At 41.7% G+C, this 22,598-nt stretch overlaps 1 protein-coding gene across 1 annotated transcript in view; it reads right to left on the bottom strand.

Moving 5' to 3' along the window:
- Positions 1–22,086, bottom strand: part of LOC109872321 (TGF-beta receptor type-1) — a 94,144-nt gene extending 72,058 nt beyond the window's left edge. The window contains exon 1 of the mRNA XM_020463518.2: positions 21,896–22,086. Within this exon, the coding sequence (XP_020319107.1) occupies positions 21,896–21,965 (70 nt within the window). The 5' untranslated portion in view covers positions 21,966–22,086. The remainder of the gene's footprint in view (positions 1–21,895) is intronic.
- Positions 22,087–22,598: the final 512 nt, after the last annotated feature.

The raw sequence follows: 22,598 nt of genomic DNA, 5'->3' as shown, positions 1-22,598 counted from the left end.
GGCGAGCCCCGACTAAAGCAGATGTCTCGGGTGACCGCTCTGGTCGTGACCTGTTCTCTGCCCATTCATGACTTTAGGGACCTCAGAGTAATTCAGTATGTGTGAGCTTACTCCGCCTAGCTGATGCTAGTACACAGATTGCCTAATTTAAGACAAACTTAGATTGATTTTAGAGCTGGAACACAAAGTGTGCCTTCAGGGATGTATTGGCACACACTCATTTATTGCAAATCATATAAATTGAAGTGCTCTGAAAAACCACAAACAGCCAGTGGTGTAAAATAACTAAGTACAAATACTTTGAAGTACTACTTTGTGAAGTAATGATTTATTTACTATTTATATTTATTTAACAACTCCACTACATTCCTAAAGAAAATATGTAGATTTTACTAGGGATGTGACAAAATAAATAATCTTAATCTTCGGTTTTCCGTTAAACGATAAGAAAAATTCCTAAAATTCCAAGTGAATTCACAATGCAGATGGTCTACATCGCACAGACTTTTTCTAATTTATGCTGCTGGCATTCTTGCTTTCACGAGAGAGGCGTGTTGTTTTTTTCAAATCATAAGTCATCAAACCAGCACTAGGCTAGTCATAGAGCTAGAGTCTCTGTGTGGCAAGTTATTAGAAGACATCTAGGCTAATCAAATGGAAGATGGAATTAAAATGACAGAACTAAAAGTCAAATGAGGACAGGCTAGAGCCAACAGGTAGGCTGCAACTTAATAATCTGAATGGAGTTGTTATTTACTGTAGGATTCGGAATGGGGGAAAAAAAGCACACAGTTCAAGTTACAGTGCCTTGCGAAAGTATTCGGCCCCCTTGAACTTTGCGACCTTTTGCCACATTTCAGGCTTCAAACATAAAGATATAAAACTGTATTTTTTTGTGAAGATTCAACAACAAGTGGGACACAATCATGAAGTGGAACGACATTTATTGGATATTTCAAACTTTTTTAACAAATCAAAAACTGAAAAATTGGGCGTGCAAAATTATTCAGCCCCTTTACTTTCAGTGCAGCAAACTCTCTCCAGAAGTTCAGTGAGGATCTCTGAATGATCCAATGTTGACCTAAATGACTAATGATGATAAATAAAATCCACCTGTGTGTAATCAAGTCTCCGTATAAATGCACCTGCACTGTGATAGTCTCAGAGGTCCGTTAAAAGCGCAGAGAGCATCATGAAGAACAAGGAACACACCAGGCAGGTCCGAGATACTGTTGTGAAGAAGTTTAAAGCCGGATTTGGATACAAAAAGATTTCCCAAGCTTTAAACATCCCAAGGAGCACTGTGCAAGCGATAATATTGAAATGGAAGGAGTATCAGACCACTGCAAATCTACCAAGACCTGGCCGTCCCTCTAAAATTTCAGCTCATACAAGGAGAAGACTGATCAGAGATGCAGCCAAGAGGCCCATGATCACTCTGGATGAACTGCAGAGATCTACAGCTGAGGTGGGAGACTCTGTCCATAGGACAACAATCAGTCGTATATTGCACAAATCTGGCCTTTATGGAAGAGTGGCAAGAAGAAAGCCATTTCTTAAAGATATCCATAAAAAGTGTTTTTTTAAAGTTTGCCACAAGCCACCTGGGAGACACACCAAACATGTGGAAGAAGGTGCTCTGGTCAGATGAAACCAAAATTGAACTTTTTGGCAACAATGCAAAATGTTATGTTTGGCGTAAAAGCAACACAGCTCATCACCCTGAACACACCATCCCCACTGTCAAACATGGTGGTGGCAGCATCATGGTTTGGGCCTGCTTTTCTTCAGCAGGGACAGGGATGATGGTTAAAATTGATGGGAAGATGGATGGAGCAAAATACAGGACCATTCTGGAAGAAAACCTGATGGAGTCTGTAAAAGACCTGGGACGGAGATTTGTCTTCCAACAAGACAATGATCCAAAACATAAAGCAAAATCTACAATGGAATGGTTCAAAAATAAACATATCCAGGTGTTAGAATGGCCAAGTCAAATTCCAGACCTGAATCCAATCGAGAATCTGTGGAAAGAACTGAAAACTGCTGTTCACAAATGCTCTCCATCCAACCTCACTGAGCTCGAGCTGTTTTGCAAGGAGGAATGGGAAAACATTTCAGTCTCTCAATGTGCAAAACTGATAGAGACATACCCCAAGCGACTTACAGCTGTAATTGCAGCAAAAGGTGGCGCTACAAAGTATTAACTTAAGGGGGCTGAATAATTTTGCACGCCCAATTTTTCAGTTTTTGATTTGTTAAAAAAGTTTGAAATATCCAATAAATGTCGTTCCACTTCATGATTGTGTCCCACTTGCTGTTGATTCTTCACAAAAAAATACAGTTTTATATCTTTATGTTTGAAGCCTGAAATGTGGCAAAAGGTCGCAAAGTTCAAGGGGGCCGAATACTTTCGCAAGGCACTGTATGTAGTCTCAATAAGCCTGGCTAACATTTGCTAGTTATCTAGCTTCTCTCGGTTTGATGCAGTTAAGACAGGAACCATGTCATCAGATGAGATGATCAATAACTAGAAATAAGTTTGTCTACTAGCGCAAGTTGACTTGGTTACCATCTCTCACCCCCTCCCTGCTCCCCTTGTCACTCACTTTTGACCTGCTGCTCTGCTTTGAGCCTCTCACTCTCCCTCGTGTATTACAGCTCCGGGATTAAATTCGACAACATATGGTGATCGCTACAAAAATAGTCATATTAGACATTCATGAAAATACAAGTGTCTCACATGGGTCGAAAGCCTAGAATCTTGCTAATCCAACTGCGTTGTCAGATTTAAAGAAGGATTTACTGCGAAAGAATACAATGCGATTATCTGAGAACAAAGCCCCATTAAAAAAAACTATTTCAACAAGCACAGGCGTAACATCACAAATTGCAATAAAATAAGTTGTTTACCTTTGACGATCTTCCTCTGTTTGCAATCCCAATGCTCATTGTTACACAATGAATGGTCTTTTGTTTGATCAAATACATTTTTATAGCCTAACACGAAACATTTTGTGAACCGCTTGTGTCGTGAATTCCGTCTCATTCCATTTTCGACGACACATTCGATGTAAACACACACACTAAACGTGACTTTTCCAGTCATGTTTGGTTTCATTGCAATCAAATGGTTGTGTTTGTAACACAACCAAACCTGATGGGTCATTTCGCAGGATGTATTAACTGAAAGAAACCGATTTGAAGACAACAAGTAATGACATCATTGTGAACCAATGATATGACCGCTGTTTCGTTGATTGACTGTATTTTAACCCAATGACCACTGATCGTCTTGAAATCTAGCTGGGTAGATCGCCAATGAGCTGAGGTAAACGGCAATATATAATGTTTATGTGTTGGAAGACCAACCCATGTAGTAAACTCCGGCGTAGAGGTTCATTCGCCATTGAAGTTTCATACCAGAAGGAGCCACGCATGTTACGCACAGCATTGTTTTGGTAAAGCGCATCCACAGCTGTTTATATATCAATCAGTATGGCGACTAAGTCAGGGAAAGCTAAATCTAAGTCTAGATATACAGATGTACACACAATTTTAGAATAGATTGATTGGGAAGGTGAGAGAGATTGTTGTAGGACGATTCATTTAGCGATTCCCAAATGGAGGATTATTTTTTGAACGGAGAGGACATCGTTTTGGACTGGTAAGTTCCTCTCATGCCAATGCCGTTGTTTGAAATTAATAATATAAAATTTGCTACTTATTTATAGTAGCAACCTATAAAAATGTAATGAAATGTGAGATGCGTGTCTCTGCCGCCCCACCCAACCCTCACATGAAATAGCCTATTTGAGGATGTTGAGGGGAGGGCAGGCCCACAACAAAGGCCAAAGTGAAATGGATACAGTAGATACAGCTGATCTGTTGTAATATAATAAAGACAGTAGATCTAGCTGGTCTGTCATAATATAAATGAGACAGTAGATCTAGCAGGTCAATAATAATATATTCAACCTTATGTTCCCTGTACTCTATATACATCTGTTTATTATACCTGTTGATACAGGGCTCATATGTGAAACTATTCTAACTGAACATTTTCTTTCACAGTAACCCTGACTCCGAATGAGAGCCCCCAGTGCCAAGGTGTCCATCCCCCACTGAAGCTGGTTCATCCAGCTCCTGCCACAAGTGGTGTTCATCTGCCCAAATTTATTTCTGCAGGCATGGATGTGCCTCAGGGCCAAAAGGGCACAGCATGGAGGCGTCGCTGTGTTCTTTGCTAAATTAAGTCCCCCATCACTTGCACCACATGCTTGGTGACCCTCTTCTTTACAGCAGAAAGAAACTGCTATGGCACCTGGCATCAGCAGCACAATATTGTGACTGAGGGTCTTCCAAATATTGAAAGTGTTATTTTGTAAATGTATATATTTTTGATCATGTTTTTTCTCCATTTTTTGGGGGGGGGGGGGGTTAGAATACAATTTTGGTATTTTGTTTATATAGTTATTCCATTCGAAATGTATAACTTCACCAATTTGGCCACTTGGGTACATTTGGGCTACTTGTGTGGGACACCTGGGTGACTTCCTGATAAATGTCATGTAGCACACTCATTTTGGAAGTTATCATTCTGAAACTTTGCACAAGTACTGTTGCCCTCTTATATTTTCCACTGAAATTGTCCTGATCATCCTAATGGCTGTTTTTTCTTGTTCATTTTAAAGATGATACAACAATAAAAATGAAAAGAACGTATCTAAACCAGATCTATTGTGTTATGTTCTCCTACATTCAATTCACATTTACACAAATTTCAGAGTGTTTTCTTTCAAATGAAACCAAGAATATGCATGTCCTGGGCCTGAGCTACAGGCAGTTAGATTTGGGTATGTCTTCAGGCGGAAATTGAAAAAAGTAGAGGGGTAGCTGTAAGAGGTTATGAAAGTAGCTAAAATATTTGCCCTTTTCTCCTCCTACTAACATTACAGCATTGTTTCGTTAGGTATTGGTTTAATTTGTATTTCCCTTTATGATGATCATGACCTGTTAGTGGTAGCTTTGTGATAACTACACTGATTTTAAATTGTGTGAAAACCAAAAAAAACACATTGTTCTCCAGTTTAAATCCTCCTTTTGAAAGATTACTCAAATGTAGTCTATTGTTGTGTGACACCAAATAATGGGCTGTCGCCACCCACTGAAAAAAAAGTATGTGGCACCAGTGCCAACACGGGAAAACGTGAGTCTGGAGCCCTGTCCTCGAGCCAAAAAGTTAGACCACCCTTGGACAATAGTTTCTGTAGAAAACAATGGCTTCATAAGTATTATTGTTTTGCTTCTAGCTCAGTCATTGCATTTGAGGAAGCCAATTGTGTTGTCGGAGTCTCGAAAGAACATTATCTGCTCCAGAATTCATTCATATAAATTAATCAGTATTCAATTCATTTAAATTGAAGACCCGACGGAGCTCATTGCATAATTCAAGAAGGCAGAGATGGGCATCATGAAGGTCTCGTCATTGATTTTGTTGGAAAGGGGAGAAATTGCGCTTTACAATGGTATTGATATTACAGTTGATCTGGCAGTATTATGTTTTTATGTAAAATAAGGTAAATTGTACGATGTAAAAAAAGTGAGTTAGTTCACGATAGTTGTTGGTAGCGCACAGACTGTCTCGATTCACAAGCAACACTGTTATGAATAATGATGAAATATGTATCCAGCTGACAAACTATGTTTGCGTCCCAAATGGAACCTTTTTGCGTATATGGTGAATACTTTCGATCAGGACCCATAAGTCGATGGTCAAAGTAGTGCACTATAGGGCAGGGGTTTTCAATACTTAACCAGGAGTAGTCCAGGCCTCTTAAGGTTTCTGTTCTACCTGATAATGAATTGCACCCACCTGGTGCAAAATCAGTCCCTAATTAGAGGTGAAAAATGTGGGGGTGGGGGCGAGGGGGGAAGCAGTGGAACTGGCTTCAAGGTCCAGATTTAAAATTGGAGGGCTATAGGGAATAGGGTGTCATTTAAGAAGTACCAGTTAGTCTGCCTGCACACTCAAATCTTTGTAAATCATCAGCGCCCAGGGGGCAGTGGTTGTTGGGGGTTGGCTGCCGTGCTCATGGGCAGAAAGGCACATTTTTCCACCTTGTCGGCTCAGAGTCGAACCAGCGACCTTTAGTTACTGGCCCAATGCTCTTAACCACTATACGACCTGCCACCCTTATTACTATTAGCCTAATTATTACCCCATTACTGTGCTCAAGGTAGTTCTACACAGAGAATAAAACCTGAATATGCAATACTATGACATCATGTTTTTTTCCTCAAGAGACCAAAGCCATTGAACAGAGAGAAACTAGAGCACAGCGCCTGAAAAACAGTATCAGTGTCAAACTAACCTGTCCTTCACTCTTTTTGAATATTTATAGACAGTGAAATTTAAAATACACTGCTCAAAAAAAATAAAGGGAACACTAAAATAACACATCCTAGATCTGAATGAATGAAATATTCTTATTAAATACTTTTTTCTTTACATAGTTGAATGTGCTGACAACAAAATCACACAAAAATTATCAATGGAAATCAAATGTATCAACCCATGGAGGTCTGGATTTGGAGTCACACTCAAAATTAAAGTGGAAAACCACACGACAGGCTGATCCAACGTTGATGTAATGTCCTTAAAACAAGTCAAAATGAGGCTCAGTATTGTGTGTGGCCTCCACGTGCCTGTATGACCTCCCTACAACGCCTGGGCATGCTCCTGATGAGGTGGCGGATGGTCTCCTGAGGGATCTTCTCCCAGACCTGGACTAAAGCATCCGCCAACTCCTGGACTGTGGTGCAACGTGACGTTGGTGGATGGAGCAAGACATGATGTCCCAGATATGCTCAATGGTCTCACAAGGAGTCTGAGGATCTCATCTTGGTACCTAATGGCAGTCAGGCTACCTCTGGCGAGCACATGGAGGGCTGTGCGGCCCCCCAAAGAAATGCCACCCCACACCATGACTGACCCACCGCCAAACCGGTCATGCTGGAGGATGTTGCAGGCAGCAGGACGTTCTCCACGGCGTCTCCAGACTCTGTCACATGTGCTCAGTGTGAACCTGCTTTCATCTGTGAAGAGCACAGTGCGCCAGTGGTGAATTTGCCAATCTTGGTGTTCTCTGACAAATGCCAAACGTCCTGCACGGTGTTGGGCTGTAAGCACAACCCCCACCTGTGGACGTCGGGCCCTCATACCACCCTCATGGAGTCTGTTTCTGACCGTTTGAGCAGACATGCACATTTGTGGCCTGCTGGAGGTCATTTTGGAGGGCTCCTCCTGCTCCTCCTTGCACAAAGGTAGGAGGTAGCAGTCCTGCTGCTGGGTTGTTGCCCACCTACGGCCTCCTCCACGTCTCCTGATGTACTGGCCTGTCTCCTGGTAGCGCCTCCATGCTCTAGACACTACGCTGACAGACACAGCAAATCTTCTTGCCACAGCTCGCATTGATGTGCCATCCTGGATGAGCTGCACTACTTGAGCCACTTGTGTGGGTTGTAGACTCCGTCTCATGCTACCACTAGAGTGAAAGCACCGCCAGCATTCAAAAGTGACCAAAACATCAGCCAGGAAGCATAGGAACTGAGAAGTGGTCTGTGGTCACCACCTGCAGAACCAGGTGTCTTGCTAATTGCCTATAATTTCCACCTGTTGTCTATTCCATTTGCACAACAGCATGTGCAATTTATTGTCAATCAGTGTTGCTTCCTAAGTGGACAGTTTGACTTCACAGAAGTGTAATTGACTTAGAGTTACATTGTGTTGTTTAAGTGTTCCCTTTATTTTTTTGAGCAGTGTATATATTTATACAGTACCAGTCAAGTTGACACCTAGTCATTCCAGGGTTTTTCTTTAGAATAATAGTGATGACCTCAAAACTAGGAAATAACCCATATGGAATCATGTAGTAACCCCAAAAAATGGTTAAACATTTCAATTAACAGGTGTTCCTTGATAAAAGTAACATTTCTGGAACTTCTTTCTGAATGCATTTGAGCCAATCAGTTGTGTTGTGACAAGGTAGGGGTGGTAGCTCTATTTGGTAAAAGACCAAGTCCATATTATTATATTACAAGAATAGCTTAAATAAGCAAAGAGAAATTACAGTCCATTACTTTAAAACTTGTTGAGTGTAGGGGGCAGTATTTTCATTTTTGGCAACAACAAAAAAAACATACCAATTTGCCTATTTCTCAGGCCCAGAAACTAAATATGCATATAATTGTCAGATTAGGATAGAAAGAAACTCTTAAGTTTCCAAAACTGTCAAAGTATTGTCTGGGAGTATAACAGAAGTGATATTGCAGGCAAAATCCAACAAGGAAGTGCTGTTTTTCCTGAAAGCTCTCTGTTCCATTGGATGCCTTGCCTCCATTTAAAGAGGTATAAACCAGATTCATTTTCCTATGGCTTCCTCTAGTTGTGAACAGTCTTTAGACATAGTTTCAGGCTTTTATTTTGAAAAATGAGTGAGAAAGAACCCATTGCGTCAGTGGATGGCAGGGTGCCAGGAGAGTTTCATGCGCAACAGCCATTTTCTCTTTCGCTCCTATGGAAGAAGCTACATTCCGGTTGACATATTATCGATTATATATTGTAAAAACAGCGTGAGGAGTGATTATAAAAAACGCTTTACATGACCGCTTGAGCCTGTGGATTTGACATAATGCGCCAAACAAATGGAGGTATTTTGGATATAAAATAATATTTATGGAACAAAAGGAACATTTGTGTAACTGGGAGTCGTGAGTACAAACATCCGAAGATCAAAGGTAAGCGATTTAATTTATTGCTTTTCTAACTTTCGTGACCAATCTACTTGGCTGCTAGCTGTTTGTAATATTTTGTTTACTGAGAGAGATGTTCTTACATAAAACGCTTGGTATGCTTTCGCCGAAAAGCTTTATTGAAATCTGACACACCAGGTGGATTAACAACAAGCTACGCTGTGTTTTGCTATATTGCACTTGTGAATTCCTGAAAATTAAATATTTTTAGTAATTTTATTTGAATTTGGCGTGCTGCAATTCAGCAGATGTTGATGAAAATGATCCCGCTAATGGGATGGGTGAGTCAAGAAGTTAACTTCTTAAGGTATAGGGGGCAGCATTTTCACTTTTGGATAAATAGCGTGCCCAATTTCAACTTCCTGCTACTCATGCTAAGAATATAAGATATTCAATTTGATCGATTAACGTTTAAAAAGTTGTATTGCAACGGTAGTTTGAAATGTTTTGGCAAAATGTACAGGCAACTTTTGAGATATTTTGTAGTGATGTTGCGCAAATTGGAAGCTGTTTTTTTCTGGATCAAACACGCCAAATAAAATGGACATTTTGGACCAATTGTGATGTTTATGGGACATATTGGAGTGCCAACAAAAGAAGCTCTTCAAAGGTAAGGCATGTTTTATATTTTATTTCTGCGTTTTGTGTAGCACCTGCAGGGTTGAAATATGCTACTCTTTGTTTACTGTTGTGCTATCATCAGATAATAGCTTCTTATGCTTTCGCCGAAAAGCCTTTTTAATGTTCACACGTTGGCTAGATTCACAACGAGTGTAGCTTTAATTTAGTATCATACATGTGTGATTTAATGAAAGTTTGATTTTTAGATCATTTTTATTTGCATTTTCCCTGGCTTTGGCCAAGTGAGACGCAAGTATCCCCTATACCTTATGAAGTTAAGACAAAGGTCCGTCAATACGGAAAATTTCAAGAACTTTGAAAGTTTCTTCAAATGCAGTCTCAAAAACCATCAAGCGCTATGATGAAACTGGTTCTCATGAGGACTGCCACAGGAAAGGAAGACCCAGGGTTACTGCTGCTGCAGAGGAGAAGTTCATTAGCGTTAACTGCACCTCAGATTGCAGCCCAAATAAATGCTTCAGAGCTCAAGTAAGACATCTCAACATCAACTGTTCAGAGGAGACTGCGTGAATCAGGCCTTCATGGCTAAATTGCTGAAAATAAACTACTACTAAAGGACACCAATACGAAGAACATACTTGCTTAGGCCAAGAAATACGAACAATGGACATTAGACCGGTGGAAATGGTCTTACGACCAATTTGATATTTTTGGTTCCATCTGCCCTGTCTTTGAGATGCAGAGTAGTTGAACGCATGATCTCCGCATGTGTGGGTCCCACCGTTAAGCATGGAAAAGGAGGTGTGATGATGTGGTGGTGCTTTGCTGGTGACACGGTCAGTGATTTATTTAGAATTCAAGGCACACTTAACCAGCATGGCTACCACAGTATTCTGCAGTGAAACGCCATCCCATCTGGTTTGCGCTTAGTGGAACTATCATTTGTTTTTCAACAGAACAATGACCCAAAACACACCTTCAGGCTGTGTAAGGGCTATTTGACCAGGAAGGCGAGTAATGGAGTGCTGCATCAGATGACCTGGCCACCACAATCACCTGACCTCAACCCAATTGAGATGGTTTGGGATGAGTTGGACCGCAGAGTGAAGGAAAAGAAACCAACAAGAGCTCTCAGCATGTGGGAACTCCAAGACTGTTGGAAAAGCATGCTAGGTGACTACCTCTTGAAGCTGGTTGAGAGAATGCTAAGAGTGTGCAAAGCTGTCATCAAGGCAAAGGTTGGCTAATTTGAAGAATCTAAAATATAAACTATATTTTGATTTGTTTAACAGCTTTTTGGTTACTACATGATTCCATGTGTTATTTCATAGTTGTGATGTCTTCACTATTATACTACAATGTAGAAAATAGTACAAATAAAGAAAAACCCTTGAATGAGTAGGTGTCCAAACTTTTGACTGGTACCATCTCATATATATCTATACACACACACACACACACACTTATTTTACCAGCTAAATTGACAGAACACATTTTCATTTACAGCAACGACCTGGGGAATAGTTACAGGGGAGAGGAGGGGGAATGAATGAGCCAAATGGTAATCTGTGGATGATTAGGTGGCCATGACGGTATGAGGGCCGGCTTGGGAATTCAGCCAGGACACTGAGGTTAACACCCCTACTCTTATGATAAGTGCCATGGGATCTTTATTAAGCACAGAATCAGGACACCCATTTAACGTCCCATCCGAAAAGACGGCACACTATACCAGGAAATGTCCCCAATCACTAGTTTCAGACCAGAGGAAAGAGAGCCTCCGACTGGCCCTCCAACACCACTTCCAGCAGTATCTGGTCACCCATCTTGGGGCCAACCGTGCTCAGCTTCAGAGGCAAGCCAACTTGCAGACTTGTTTACGTGTTGCTGTGCGTTTTGTTGCCAACCTATTTTGCTACCTGACCACTTTACGTTTTTTACTTTTTAATTACCATTTATATTTTGTTTTTTTCCCCTCAACTTTTTCACTCCGGACGCTTTATCTGGACATGGTTCGTCAGGACATCCAACAACCGAAGCTAAGTAGTAACATTAACATGATGCCTTCTAATTGCAGTCGCTGTACTCATAATATACAGGAGAACGATCTCCTTACGGCGAGGATAGCTGTGCTGCAAAGCCCAGCTTCAGACGCAATCATTAGGCAAGGGTAATTTCAGTGTAGGAAAGGATGAAACAGCATCTGTGCCACCAGTAAGTACAGATAGTAGTACAAATCCCCTGGCACAGTCCCCGCAGCCGGACAACTTTCTCACGGTTTCTGGAAGGAAATGCTGTAGGAATGCTCAACCGGTGTCGCTCATTCAGCCGACAGAAACTTTCAACCGGTTTTCCCCATTAAGCAGCGAGTCGGCGTCAGAGGCCGAGCCTTCTTTTGTCTCTACTCCTCCCGTTACGGGGTCTGAGACGCCGAAGCTTCCCACCATTAGTTCTGACAAATTGAAAACTCTAGTCATTGGTGACTCCATTACCTGCAGTATTAGACTTAAAACGAATCATCCAGCGATCATACACTGTTTACCAGGGGGCAGGGCTAAAAACTGGCGAGTGTAGAGAGTATAGAGATATTGTTATCCACGTCGGGACCAACGACGTTAGGATGAAACAGTCAGAGATCACCAAGCGCAACATAGCTTCAGCGTGTAAATCAGCTAGAAAGATGCGTCAGCATCGAGTAATTGTCTCTGGCCCCCTCCCAGTTAGGGGGAGTGATGAGCTCTACAGCAGTCTCTCACAACTCAATCGTTGGTTGAAAACTGTTTTCTGCCCCTCCCAAAAGATAGAATTTGTAGATAATTGGCCCTCTTTCTGGGACTCACCCACAAACAGGACCAAGCCTGACCTGCTGAGGAGTGATGGGGTGCTCTCATCTTATCTACCAACATAGACAGGGCTCTAACTCCTCTAGCTCCACAATGAAATAGGGTGCAGGCCAGGCAGCAGGCTGTTAGCCAGCCTGCCAGCATAGCGGGGTCTGCCACTAGCACAGTCAGTGTAGTCAGCTCAGCTATCCCCATTGAGACCGTGTCTGTGCCTCGACCTAGGTTCGGCAAAACTAAACATGGCGGTGTTCGCCTTAGCAATCTCACTAGGTTAAAGACCTCCTCCATTCCTGTCATTATTGAAAGAGATCATGATACCTCACATCTCAAAATAGGGCTACTTAATGTTAGATCCCTTATTTCAAAGGCAATTATAATCAATGAACTAATCACTGATCATAATCTTGATGTGATTGGCCTGACTGAAACATGGCTTAAGCCTGATGAATTTACTGTGTTAAATGAGGCTTCAACTCCTGGCTACACTAGTGACCATATCCCCTGTGCATCCCGCAAAGGCGGAAGTGTTGCTAACATTTACGGTAGCAAATTTCAATTTACAAAAAAAAAGACGTTTTCGTCTTTTGAGTTTCTAGTCATGAAATCTATGCAGCCTACTCAATCACTTTTTATAGCTACTGTTTACAGGCCTCCTGGGCCATATACAGCGTTCCTCATTGAGTTCCCTGAATTCCTATCGGACCTTGTAGTCATAGCAGATAATATTCTAATCTTTGGTGACTTTAATATTCACATGGAAAAGTCCACAGACCCACTCCAAAAGGCTTTCGGAGCCATCATCGACTCAATGGGTTTTGTCCAACATGTCTCTGGACCCACTAACTGTCACAGTCATACTCTGGACCTAGTTTTGTCCCATGGAATAAATGTTGTGGATCTTAATGTTTTTCCTCATAATCCTGGACTATCGGACCACCATTTTATTACGTTTGCAATCGCAACAAATAATCTGCTCAGACCCCAACCAAGGAACATCAAAAGTCGTGCTATAAATTCACAGACAACACAAAGATTCCTTGATGTCCTTCCAGATTCCCCCTGTCTACCCAAGGACGCCAGAGGACAAAAATCAGTTAACCACCTAACTGAGGAACTCAATTTAACCTTGCGCAATACCCTAGATGCAGTTGCACCCCTAAAAACATTTCTCATAAGAAACTAGCTCCCTGGTACACAGAAAATACCAGAGCTCTGAAGCAAGCTTCCAGAAAATTGGAACGGAAATGGCGCCACACCAAACTGGAAGTCTTCCGACTAGCTTGGAAAGACAGTACCGTGCAGTACCGTGCAGTACCGAAGAGCCCTTACTGCTGCTCGATCATCCTATTTTTCTAACTTAATTGAGGAAAATAAGAACAATCCGAAATTCCTTTTTGATACTGTCGCAAAGCTAACTAAAAAGCAGCATTCCCCAAGAGAGGATGGCTTTCACTTCAGCAGTGATAAATTAATGAACTTCTTTGAGGAAAAGATCATGATTATTAGAAAGCAAATTACAGACTCCTCTTTACATCTGCGTATTCCTTCAAAGCTCAGTTGTCCTGAGTCTGCACAACTCTGCCAGGACCTACGATCAAGAGAGACGCGCTCAAGTGTTTTAGTCCTATATCTCTTGACACAATGATGAAAATAATCATGGCCTCTAAACCTTCAAGCTGCATACTGGACCCTATTCCAACTAAACTACTGAAAGAGCTGCTTCCTGTGCTTGGCCCTCCTATGTTGAACATAATGAACGGCTCTCTATCCACCGGATGTGTACCAAACTCACTAAAAGTGGCAGTAATAAAGCCTCTCTTGAAAAAGCCAAAACCTTGACCCAGAAATTTTTTTTTTTTAATAAAAAAAAATAAAAAAATAAAATCGGCATATATCGAATCTTCCATTCCTCTCAAAATTTTTAGAAAAGGCAGTTGCGCAGCAACTCACTGCCTTCCTGAAGACAAACAATGTATACGAAATGCTTCAGTCTAGTTTTAGACCCCATCATAGCACTGAGACTGCACTTGTGAAGGTGGTAAATGACCTTTTAATGGCATCAGACCAAGGCTCTGCATCTGTCCTTGTGCTCCTAGACCTTAGTGCTGCTTTTGATACCATCGGTCACCACATTCTTTTGGAGAGATTGGAAACACAAATTGGTCTACACGGAGTTCTGGCCTGGTTTAGATCTTATCTGTCGGAAAGATATCCGTTTGTCTCTGAATGGTTTGTCCTCTGACAAATCAACTGTAAATTTCGGTGTCCCTCAAGGTTCTGTTTAAGGACCACTATTGTTTTCACTACATATTTTACCTCTTGGGGATGTCATTCGAAAACATAATGTTAACTTTCACTGCTATGCGGATGACACACAGCTGTACATTTCAATGAAACATGGTGAAGCCCCAAAATTGCCCTCGCTAGAAGCATGTGTTTCAGACATAAGTGGATGGCTGCAAACTTTATACTTTTAAACTCTGACAAAACAGAGATGCTTGTTCTAGGTCCCAAGAAACAAAGAGTTATTCTGTTGAATCTGACAATTAATCTTAATGGTTGTACAGTCGTCTCAAATAAAACTGTGAAGGACCTCGGCGTTACTCTGGACCCTGATCTCTCTTTTGAAGAACATATCAAGACCATTTCAAGGACAGCTTTTTTCCCCCATCTACGTAACATTGCAAAAATCAGAAACTTTATCCAAAAATGATGCAGAAAAATTAATCCATGCTTTTGTCACTTCTAGGTTAGACTACTGCAATGCTCTACTTTCCGGCTACCCGGATAAAACACTAAATAAACTTCAGTTAGTGCTAAATACGGCTGCTAGAATCCTGACAAGAACAAAAAAAAGAATCATATTACTCCAGTGCTAGCCTCCCTACACTGGCTTCCTGTCAAGGCAAGGGCTGATTTCAAGGTATTACTGCTAACCTACAAAGCATTACATGGGCTTGCTCCTACCCATCTCTCTGATTTGGTCCTGCCGTACATACCTACACGTACGCTACGGTCACAAGACGCAGGCCTCCTAATTGTCCCTAGAATTTCTAAGCAAACAGCTGGAGGCAGGGCTTTCTCCTATAGAGCTCCATTTTTATGGAACGGTGTACCTACCCATGTCAGAGACGCAAACTCGGTCTCAACCTTTAAGTCTTTACTGAAGACTCATCTCTTCAGTGGGTCATATGATTGAGTGTAGTCTGGCCCAGGAGTGGGAAGGTGAACGGAAAGGCTCTGGAGCAACGAACCGCCCTTGCTGTCTCTGCCTGGCCAGTTTCCCTTTTTCCACTGGGATTCTCTGCCTCTAACCCTATTACAGGGGCTGAGTCACTGGCTTACTGGGGCTCTCTCATGCCGTCCCTGGAAGGGGTGCGTCACCTGAGTGGGTTGATTCACTGATGTGGTCATCCTGTCTGGGTTGGCGCCCCCCCCTTGGGTTGTGCCATGGCGGAGATCTTTGTGGGCTATACTCAGCCTTGTCTCAGGATGGTAAGTTGGTGGTTGAAGATATCCCTTTAGTGGTGTGGGGGCTGTGCTTTGGCAAAGTGGGTGGGGTTATATCCTTCCTGTTTGGCCCTGTCCGGGGGTGTCCTCGGATGGGTCCACAGTGTCTCCTGACCCCTCCTGTCTCAGCCTCCAGTATTTATGCTGCAGTAGTTTGTGTCGGGGGGCTAGGGTCAGTTTGTTATATCTGGAGTACTTCTCCTGTCCTATTCGGTGTCCTGTGTGAATCTAAGTGTGCGTTCTCTAATTCTCTCCTTCTCTCTTTCTTTCTCTCTCTCGGAGGACCTGAGCCCTAGGACCATGCCCCAGGACTACCTGACATGAACTCCTTGCTGTCCCCAGTCCACCTGATCGTGCTGCTGCTCCAGTTTCAACTGTTCTGCCTTATTATTATTATTCGACCATGCTGGTCATTTATGAACATTTGAACATCTTGGCCATGTTCTGTCATAATCTCCACCCGGCACAGCCAGAAGAGGACTGGCCACCCCACATAGCCTTGTTCCTCTCTAGGTTTCTTCCTAGGTTTTGGCCTTTCTAGGGAGTTTTTCCTAGCCACCGTGCTTCTACACCTGCATTGCTTGCTGTTTGGGGTTTTAGGCTGGGTTTCTGAACAGCACTTTGAGATATCAGCTGATGTACGAAGGGCTATATAAATACATTTGATTTGAGATAGTGGGATAGGCTTTTTATGTGGTCTGTATTTGCCTAGTGCCTGCATTGAATCAAAGCTTCACCCACTCATATAGGAAATAGAATCTCCAGCTAGCCTATGGTTTGGCTTTACCAATTTCCTGTCACCGAGGACATTGAACACTTAAATAATTTATGTAAAGCAGCACTCACACATATGATGCAGTGGTATTTTCTTAAGTTTATTTCGTTACCAAAGTGCCAAGGATACGGCAGCCTATACAATTCACAAGAGGATGGTAAATGCGGTGTGGCTGACATATTCCATGTTTTGGATGGCTAACAAAGCCTTTGAGGCCAATATGTGTCCTTGAGGCTGATGTTATGATATATAATATATGTACACACACAACCTTTCAAAAGTTTGGGGTCACTTAAAATGTCCTTGTTTCTGAAAGAAAAGCACATTTCTTTGTCCATTAAAATAACATCATATTGATAAGAAATAGTGTAAACATTGTTAATGTTGTAAATGACTATTGTAGCTGGAAACGACTGATTCTTTTTAATGGAATATCTACATTGCGTACAGAGGCCCATTATCAACAACCATCACTCCGGTGTTACAATGGCACATTGTGTTAGCTAATCCATTTTAGAAAGGCTAAATGATGATTAGAAAACCCTTTTGCAATTACATTAGCACAGATGAAATCAGTTTCTGATTTAAAGAAGCAATACAACTGGCCTTCTTTAGATTAGTTGAGTACCTGGAGCATCAGCATGTTTTGGATTGATTACAGGCTCAAAATGGCCAGAAACAGAACTTTCTTCTGAAACTCAGTCCATTATTATTATTAAAAGAAGGCTATTCCATGTGAGAAATTGCTAAGAAACTGAAGATCTCATACAACGCTGTGGACTACTCCCTTCACAGAACAGCGCAAACTGTCTAGAACCAGAATAGGAGTGGAAGGCCCCGGTGCACAACTGAGCAAGCGGACAAGTACATTAGTGTCTAGTTTGAGAAACAGACGCCTCACAAGTCCTCAACTGGCAGCTTCATTAAATAGTACCCGCAAAACACCAGTCTCAACGTCAACAGTGAAGAGGCGACTCCGGGATGCTGGCCTTCTAAGCAGAGTTGCAAAGAAAAGGCCTTCTCACATTTGCCAATAAAAAGATTAAGATGGGCAACAGCACACAGACACTGGACAGAGGAAGTCGGCCTAGAAGTACAGCATCCCAGAGTTGCCTCTTCACTGTTGACGTTGAGACTGGTGTTTTGCAGGTACTATTTAATGAAGCTGCCAGGTGAGGACTTGTGAGGCATCTGTTTCTCAAACTAGACACTAATGTACTTGTCCGCTTGCTCAGTTGTGCACCGGGGCCTTCCACTCTTTCTATTCTGGTTAGAACCAGTTTGCGCTGTTCTGTGAAGGTAGTAGTACACAGCGTTGTACGAGATCTTCGGTTTCTTGGCAATTTCTTGCATGGAATAGTCTTAATTTCTCAGAACAAGAATAGACTCACGAGTTCATTAGAAAAGTTCCTTGCTTCTGGCATTTTGAGCCTGTAATCAAACCCATACATGCTGATGCTCCAGATACTAAACTAGTCTGAAGGACAGTTTCATTGCTTCTTTAAAATCAGGACAACAAGTCTTCAGTTGTGCTAACATAATTGCAAAAGGGTTTTCTAATGATCAATAAGCCTTTGAAAATTCTAAACTTGGATTAGCTAACAATGTGCCACTGGAACATAGGAGTGATGGTTGCTGATAATGGGCCTCGCCCATGTACAGTTGAGGTCGGAAGTTTACATACACCTTAGCCAAATACATTTAAACTCTGTTTTTCCACAATTCCTGACATTTAATCTCAGTAAAAATTCCCTGTTTTAGGTCAGTTCGGATCACCAATTTATTTTAAGAATGTGAAATGTCAGAATAGAGAGAATGATTTATTTCAGATTTGTATTTCTTTCATCACATTCCCAGTGGGTCAGAAGTTTACATACACTCAATTAGTGTTTGGCAGCATTGCCTTTAAATTGTTTAACTTGGGTCAAATGTTTTGGGTAGCCTTCCACAAGCTTCCCACAATAAGTTGGGTGAATTTTGGCTCATTCCTCTTGACAGAGCTGGTGTAACGGAGTCAGGTTTGTTGGCCTTCTTGCTCGCACACGCTTTTTCAGTTCTGCCCACAAATATCTATATGATTGAGGTCAGGGCTTTGTGATGGCCACTCCAATATCTTGACTTTGTTGTTCTTAAGCCATTTTCCACAACAATGGAAGTATGCTTAGGGTCATGGTCCATTTGGAAGACCCATTTGCGACCAAGCTTTAACTTCCTGACTGATGTCTTGAGATGTTGCTTCAATATATCCACACAATTTTCCTACCTCATGATGGTATCTATTTTGTGAAGTGCACCAGTCCCTCCTGCAGCAAAGCACCCCCACAACATGATGCTGCCACCCCCCATGCTTCACGGTTGGGATGGTGTTCATCTCTAGGAGACAGAACGGGTCTCCTTCCTGAGCGGAATGACGGCTGCGTGGCCCCATGGTGTTTATTCTTGCGTACTATTGTTTGTACAGATGGACGTGGTGCCTTCAGGTGTTTGGAAATGGCTCCCAAGGATGAACCAGACTTGTGGAGGTCTACAATTTTTCTTAAGTCTTGGCTGATTTCTTTTGATTTTCCCATGATGTCAAGCAAAGAGGCACTGAGTTTGAAGGTAGGCCTTGAAGTATATCCACAGGTAAACCTCCAATTGACTCAAATGATGTCAATTAGCCTATCAGAAGTTTCTAAAGACATGACATCATTTTTCTGGAATTTTCCAAGCCATTTAAAGGCATAGTCAACTTAGTGCATGTAAACTTCTGACCCACTGGAATTGTGATACAGTGAATTATTTAAAAAATTCTGTAAACAACTGTTGAAAAAATTACTTGTGTCATGCAAAGTAGATATCCTAAACGACTAGTTTGTTAACAATTAACAAGAAATTTGTGGAGTGGTTGACAAAACAATTTTTTTGACTCCAACCTAAGTATATGTAAACTTCCGACTTCAACTGTAGATATTCCATAAAGAAATCAGCCGTTTCCAGCTACAATAGTCATTTACAACATTAACAATGTATACACTGTATTTCTGATCAATTGGATGTTAAGTGGACAACAACAAGGACATTTCTAAGTGACCAAACGTTTGAATGTACAGTGGGGCAAAAAAGTATTTAGTCAGCCACCAATTGTGCAAGTTCTCCCACTTAAAAAGATGAGAGAGGCCTGTAATTTTCATCATAGGTATACTTCAACTATGACAGACACAATTAGAAGAAAAAAACCCCAGAAAATCACATTGTAGGATTTTTTATGAATTTATTTGCAAATTATGGTGGAAAATAAGTATTTGGTCAATAACAAAAGTTTCTCAATACTTTGTTTTATACCCTTTGTTGGCAATGACAGAGGTCAAACGTTTTCTGTAAGTCTTCACAAGGTTTTCACACACTGTTGCTGGTATTTTGGCCAATTCCTCCATGCAGATCTCCTCTAGAGCAGTGATGCTTTGGGGCTGTTGCTGGGCAACACAGACTTTCAACTCCCTCCAAAGATTTTCTATGGGGTTGAGATCTGGAGACTGGCTAGGCCACCTTGAAATGCTTCTTACGAAGCCACTCCTTCGTTGCCCGGGCGGTGTGTTTGGGATCATTGTCATGCTGAAAGACCCAGCCACGTTTCATCTTCAATGCCCTTGCTGATGGTAGGCTTTGTTACTTTGGTCCCAGCTCTCTGCAGGTCAGGTCGGCAGGGTAGCCTAGTGGTTAGAGCATTGGACTAGTAACCGAAAGGTTACGAAAGGTCACTACGTGAATTATTGGTTGACAAATTACCTAAACATTGGCTGTATGATTTGATGTGACATTTTCAATTGGTTCACAGAACCCCATCACTCTGAAGTGACAATGGTGTTTGTACACATTGTGGAATGGCTCTGAGGGTTTATTCCCCATGGTAGGCTATAGGTTTGTAAGTGACATTATAAAAATGACAGAGCCTATATGTCATTTCCAAAATATCACTCACAGACCTACCCACATCTCTGCACAGTACACTGATATACATAGATTAAATGAGACATTATAGCAGAAAACTTGATCATGTTTCTGATCATATCTCTGCTTTCCTCTCCTCTAGTCATCTATACCAAGAGATCCTACACTGGGATGCTAGTGCTGGAGAATAAGCTGTGCTCTGTACATTGAAGGTATGAGGGTGTGGATGAGCATCTTTCAGCTCTGCCTATCAGAGTGGACTCATGGAGCGCATCACCGTTCCCCGTACAGATGGGATGCTTTGTGTCAAGAAGCGTGCTCCCTGAATGGGATTTACCCTTTTATCTAAACTGCATCTCGAATTGGATTAAAAACGTTGTGGCTTCATTAACTATGACCTTGACTCATCTCATCTCTAGGCTACATCTATCCATCCTTTATAAACGCAAATCCGTCCCTGTACGTTTTTCGAATAAGACATGGCGATAATGATACTGTGTTACAATGTATTTTTGCTCTCTGAGCTCCAACAGAGAAGCTGTCGAAACTATAAACTATGTTGCCTAGGACAACTCGCGGGTTAATGTCAACGTCGGCTGCATGCGACTCCAGCATTCACGGATACATCAGCACGCGCGTTGAATGTTTAGTAGCCTAATAATTCATTGTTATCAGTTATCAGCAACACATTGTTTTAATTGATAGCTAACTACGGCTCCCATTGTCTGTATCAAACGCCCATACGATGTTTATCTGGTAAATGTGTCGTTGGGTTGTCAGTAATTAACAATGTAACCGCGTATTTTCATTTACACTACACACGTGAGTACTAATCAATGCGCTTCAAACGGCAATTTAGCGACCTTTTAGATCATGATGTGGTCTTCGGACTAATGTCTTCTACTTTATCTATTCGACAATTGTAGTTATCGCTATTCCATAATAATAAATTATCTAGCACTTGTATCACATTGTAGCAAATATTAAACTGCCACGTTTACAGCTTTGCTTGTCCCCCGACTCAAAACACAAGAAAGCCACGATAAACAATTATTCTGGACAAAAATGAATTTACCGCGCGCGTGCCAAAAAATTGACAAAGTAGGCTACCGAAAGATCAATTGTCGAGTTTCTCTCTTTTGCTCGACAACATAGGCTATGAACCACTTCAACACAACGGGACATAAATGTCTGACCATGGCACCGCCTAAGTCCTAAACTACAGGCAACTGAGGCCATTTTCGTGTGACTTTTTATTCTCGCTCCCCCTCTCGTCTGGCCATACGCTTAACAATAAACATTCCTGACAGCTCGCATACCCCTGACCTGCGCCATCTTTGAAAACACTATTCTTGAAAACAAAAAAACAAGTGTGAAAATGTAACTTGAGAATCACAATTCTGTATCTAAAGCCATATAAGGCGTGCACCGAATCACTTACCGATGGATATCTGAACTCCCGCTCCAAGAAACAGGACCCAACATGTTAAATAAGAGCGCATTGTATCCATTGTCGCACGGAATTACTCTGGACTTGCTGTTGGTCAATCGGCAGTTTCTCGCACTCAACTTCTGTAGTCTTTGCTTGAAGAAAAAAAAAATGTGTGATTGGCCAACAACGCGAAAATACCCCGCCCACATGGGACACCCCTAACCCCACTCTCGTTACCCACCCTGATTTGATTCCATTTTGTAGCCACGTACAACGCATGCCTATCCATCCACTGCTATTTACATGTCAGGCATCGATGCCCAACCCCAACATATCCATTAGTCTAAATAATTTTAATAATGAGTAGCCTATTCCTATAGAAAGATTATGTATAATTATCCAGTCACATTGATGCCATTAAAACCCCTAGCCCATTGGTAGCCTATGGATCAGATCAGCTTGAAAATGTATTATATAAATATATCTAAGCATGTAGCCTATGAATACGCAGCATACATATAATTTATGTCAATAACTTCAAGACTTCGAAATTGTATTAAGCTTTCTCCCATTCACTCCTACCACTGGTTGTATGGATCCACATACACAACTAGTATCTGACCCAGTCCCCTTCTTCCCCCCGCTACACCCTTCTCTGGGCCAGTGGCAGAAGAGATTGATGACAGGACATTCTCTCTAGTATCTGGTCTCT

The sequence above is a fragment of the Oncorhynchus kisutch genome, linkage group LG27, assembly GCF_002021735.2.
Source record: "Oncorhynchus kisutch isolate 150728-3 linkage group LG27, Okis_V2, whole genome shotgun sequence".
NCBI classification, from domain to species: domain Eukaryota; kingdom Metazoa; phylum Chordata; class Actinopteri; order Salmoniformes; family Salmonidae; genus Oncorhynchus; species Oncorhynchus kisutch.
Note: the sequence above shows the minus strand (reverse complement) of the source record. Positions and strands in the feature narration are given on the sequence as shown.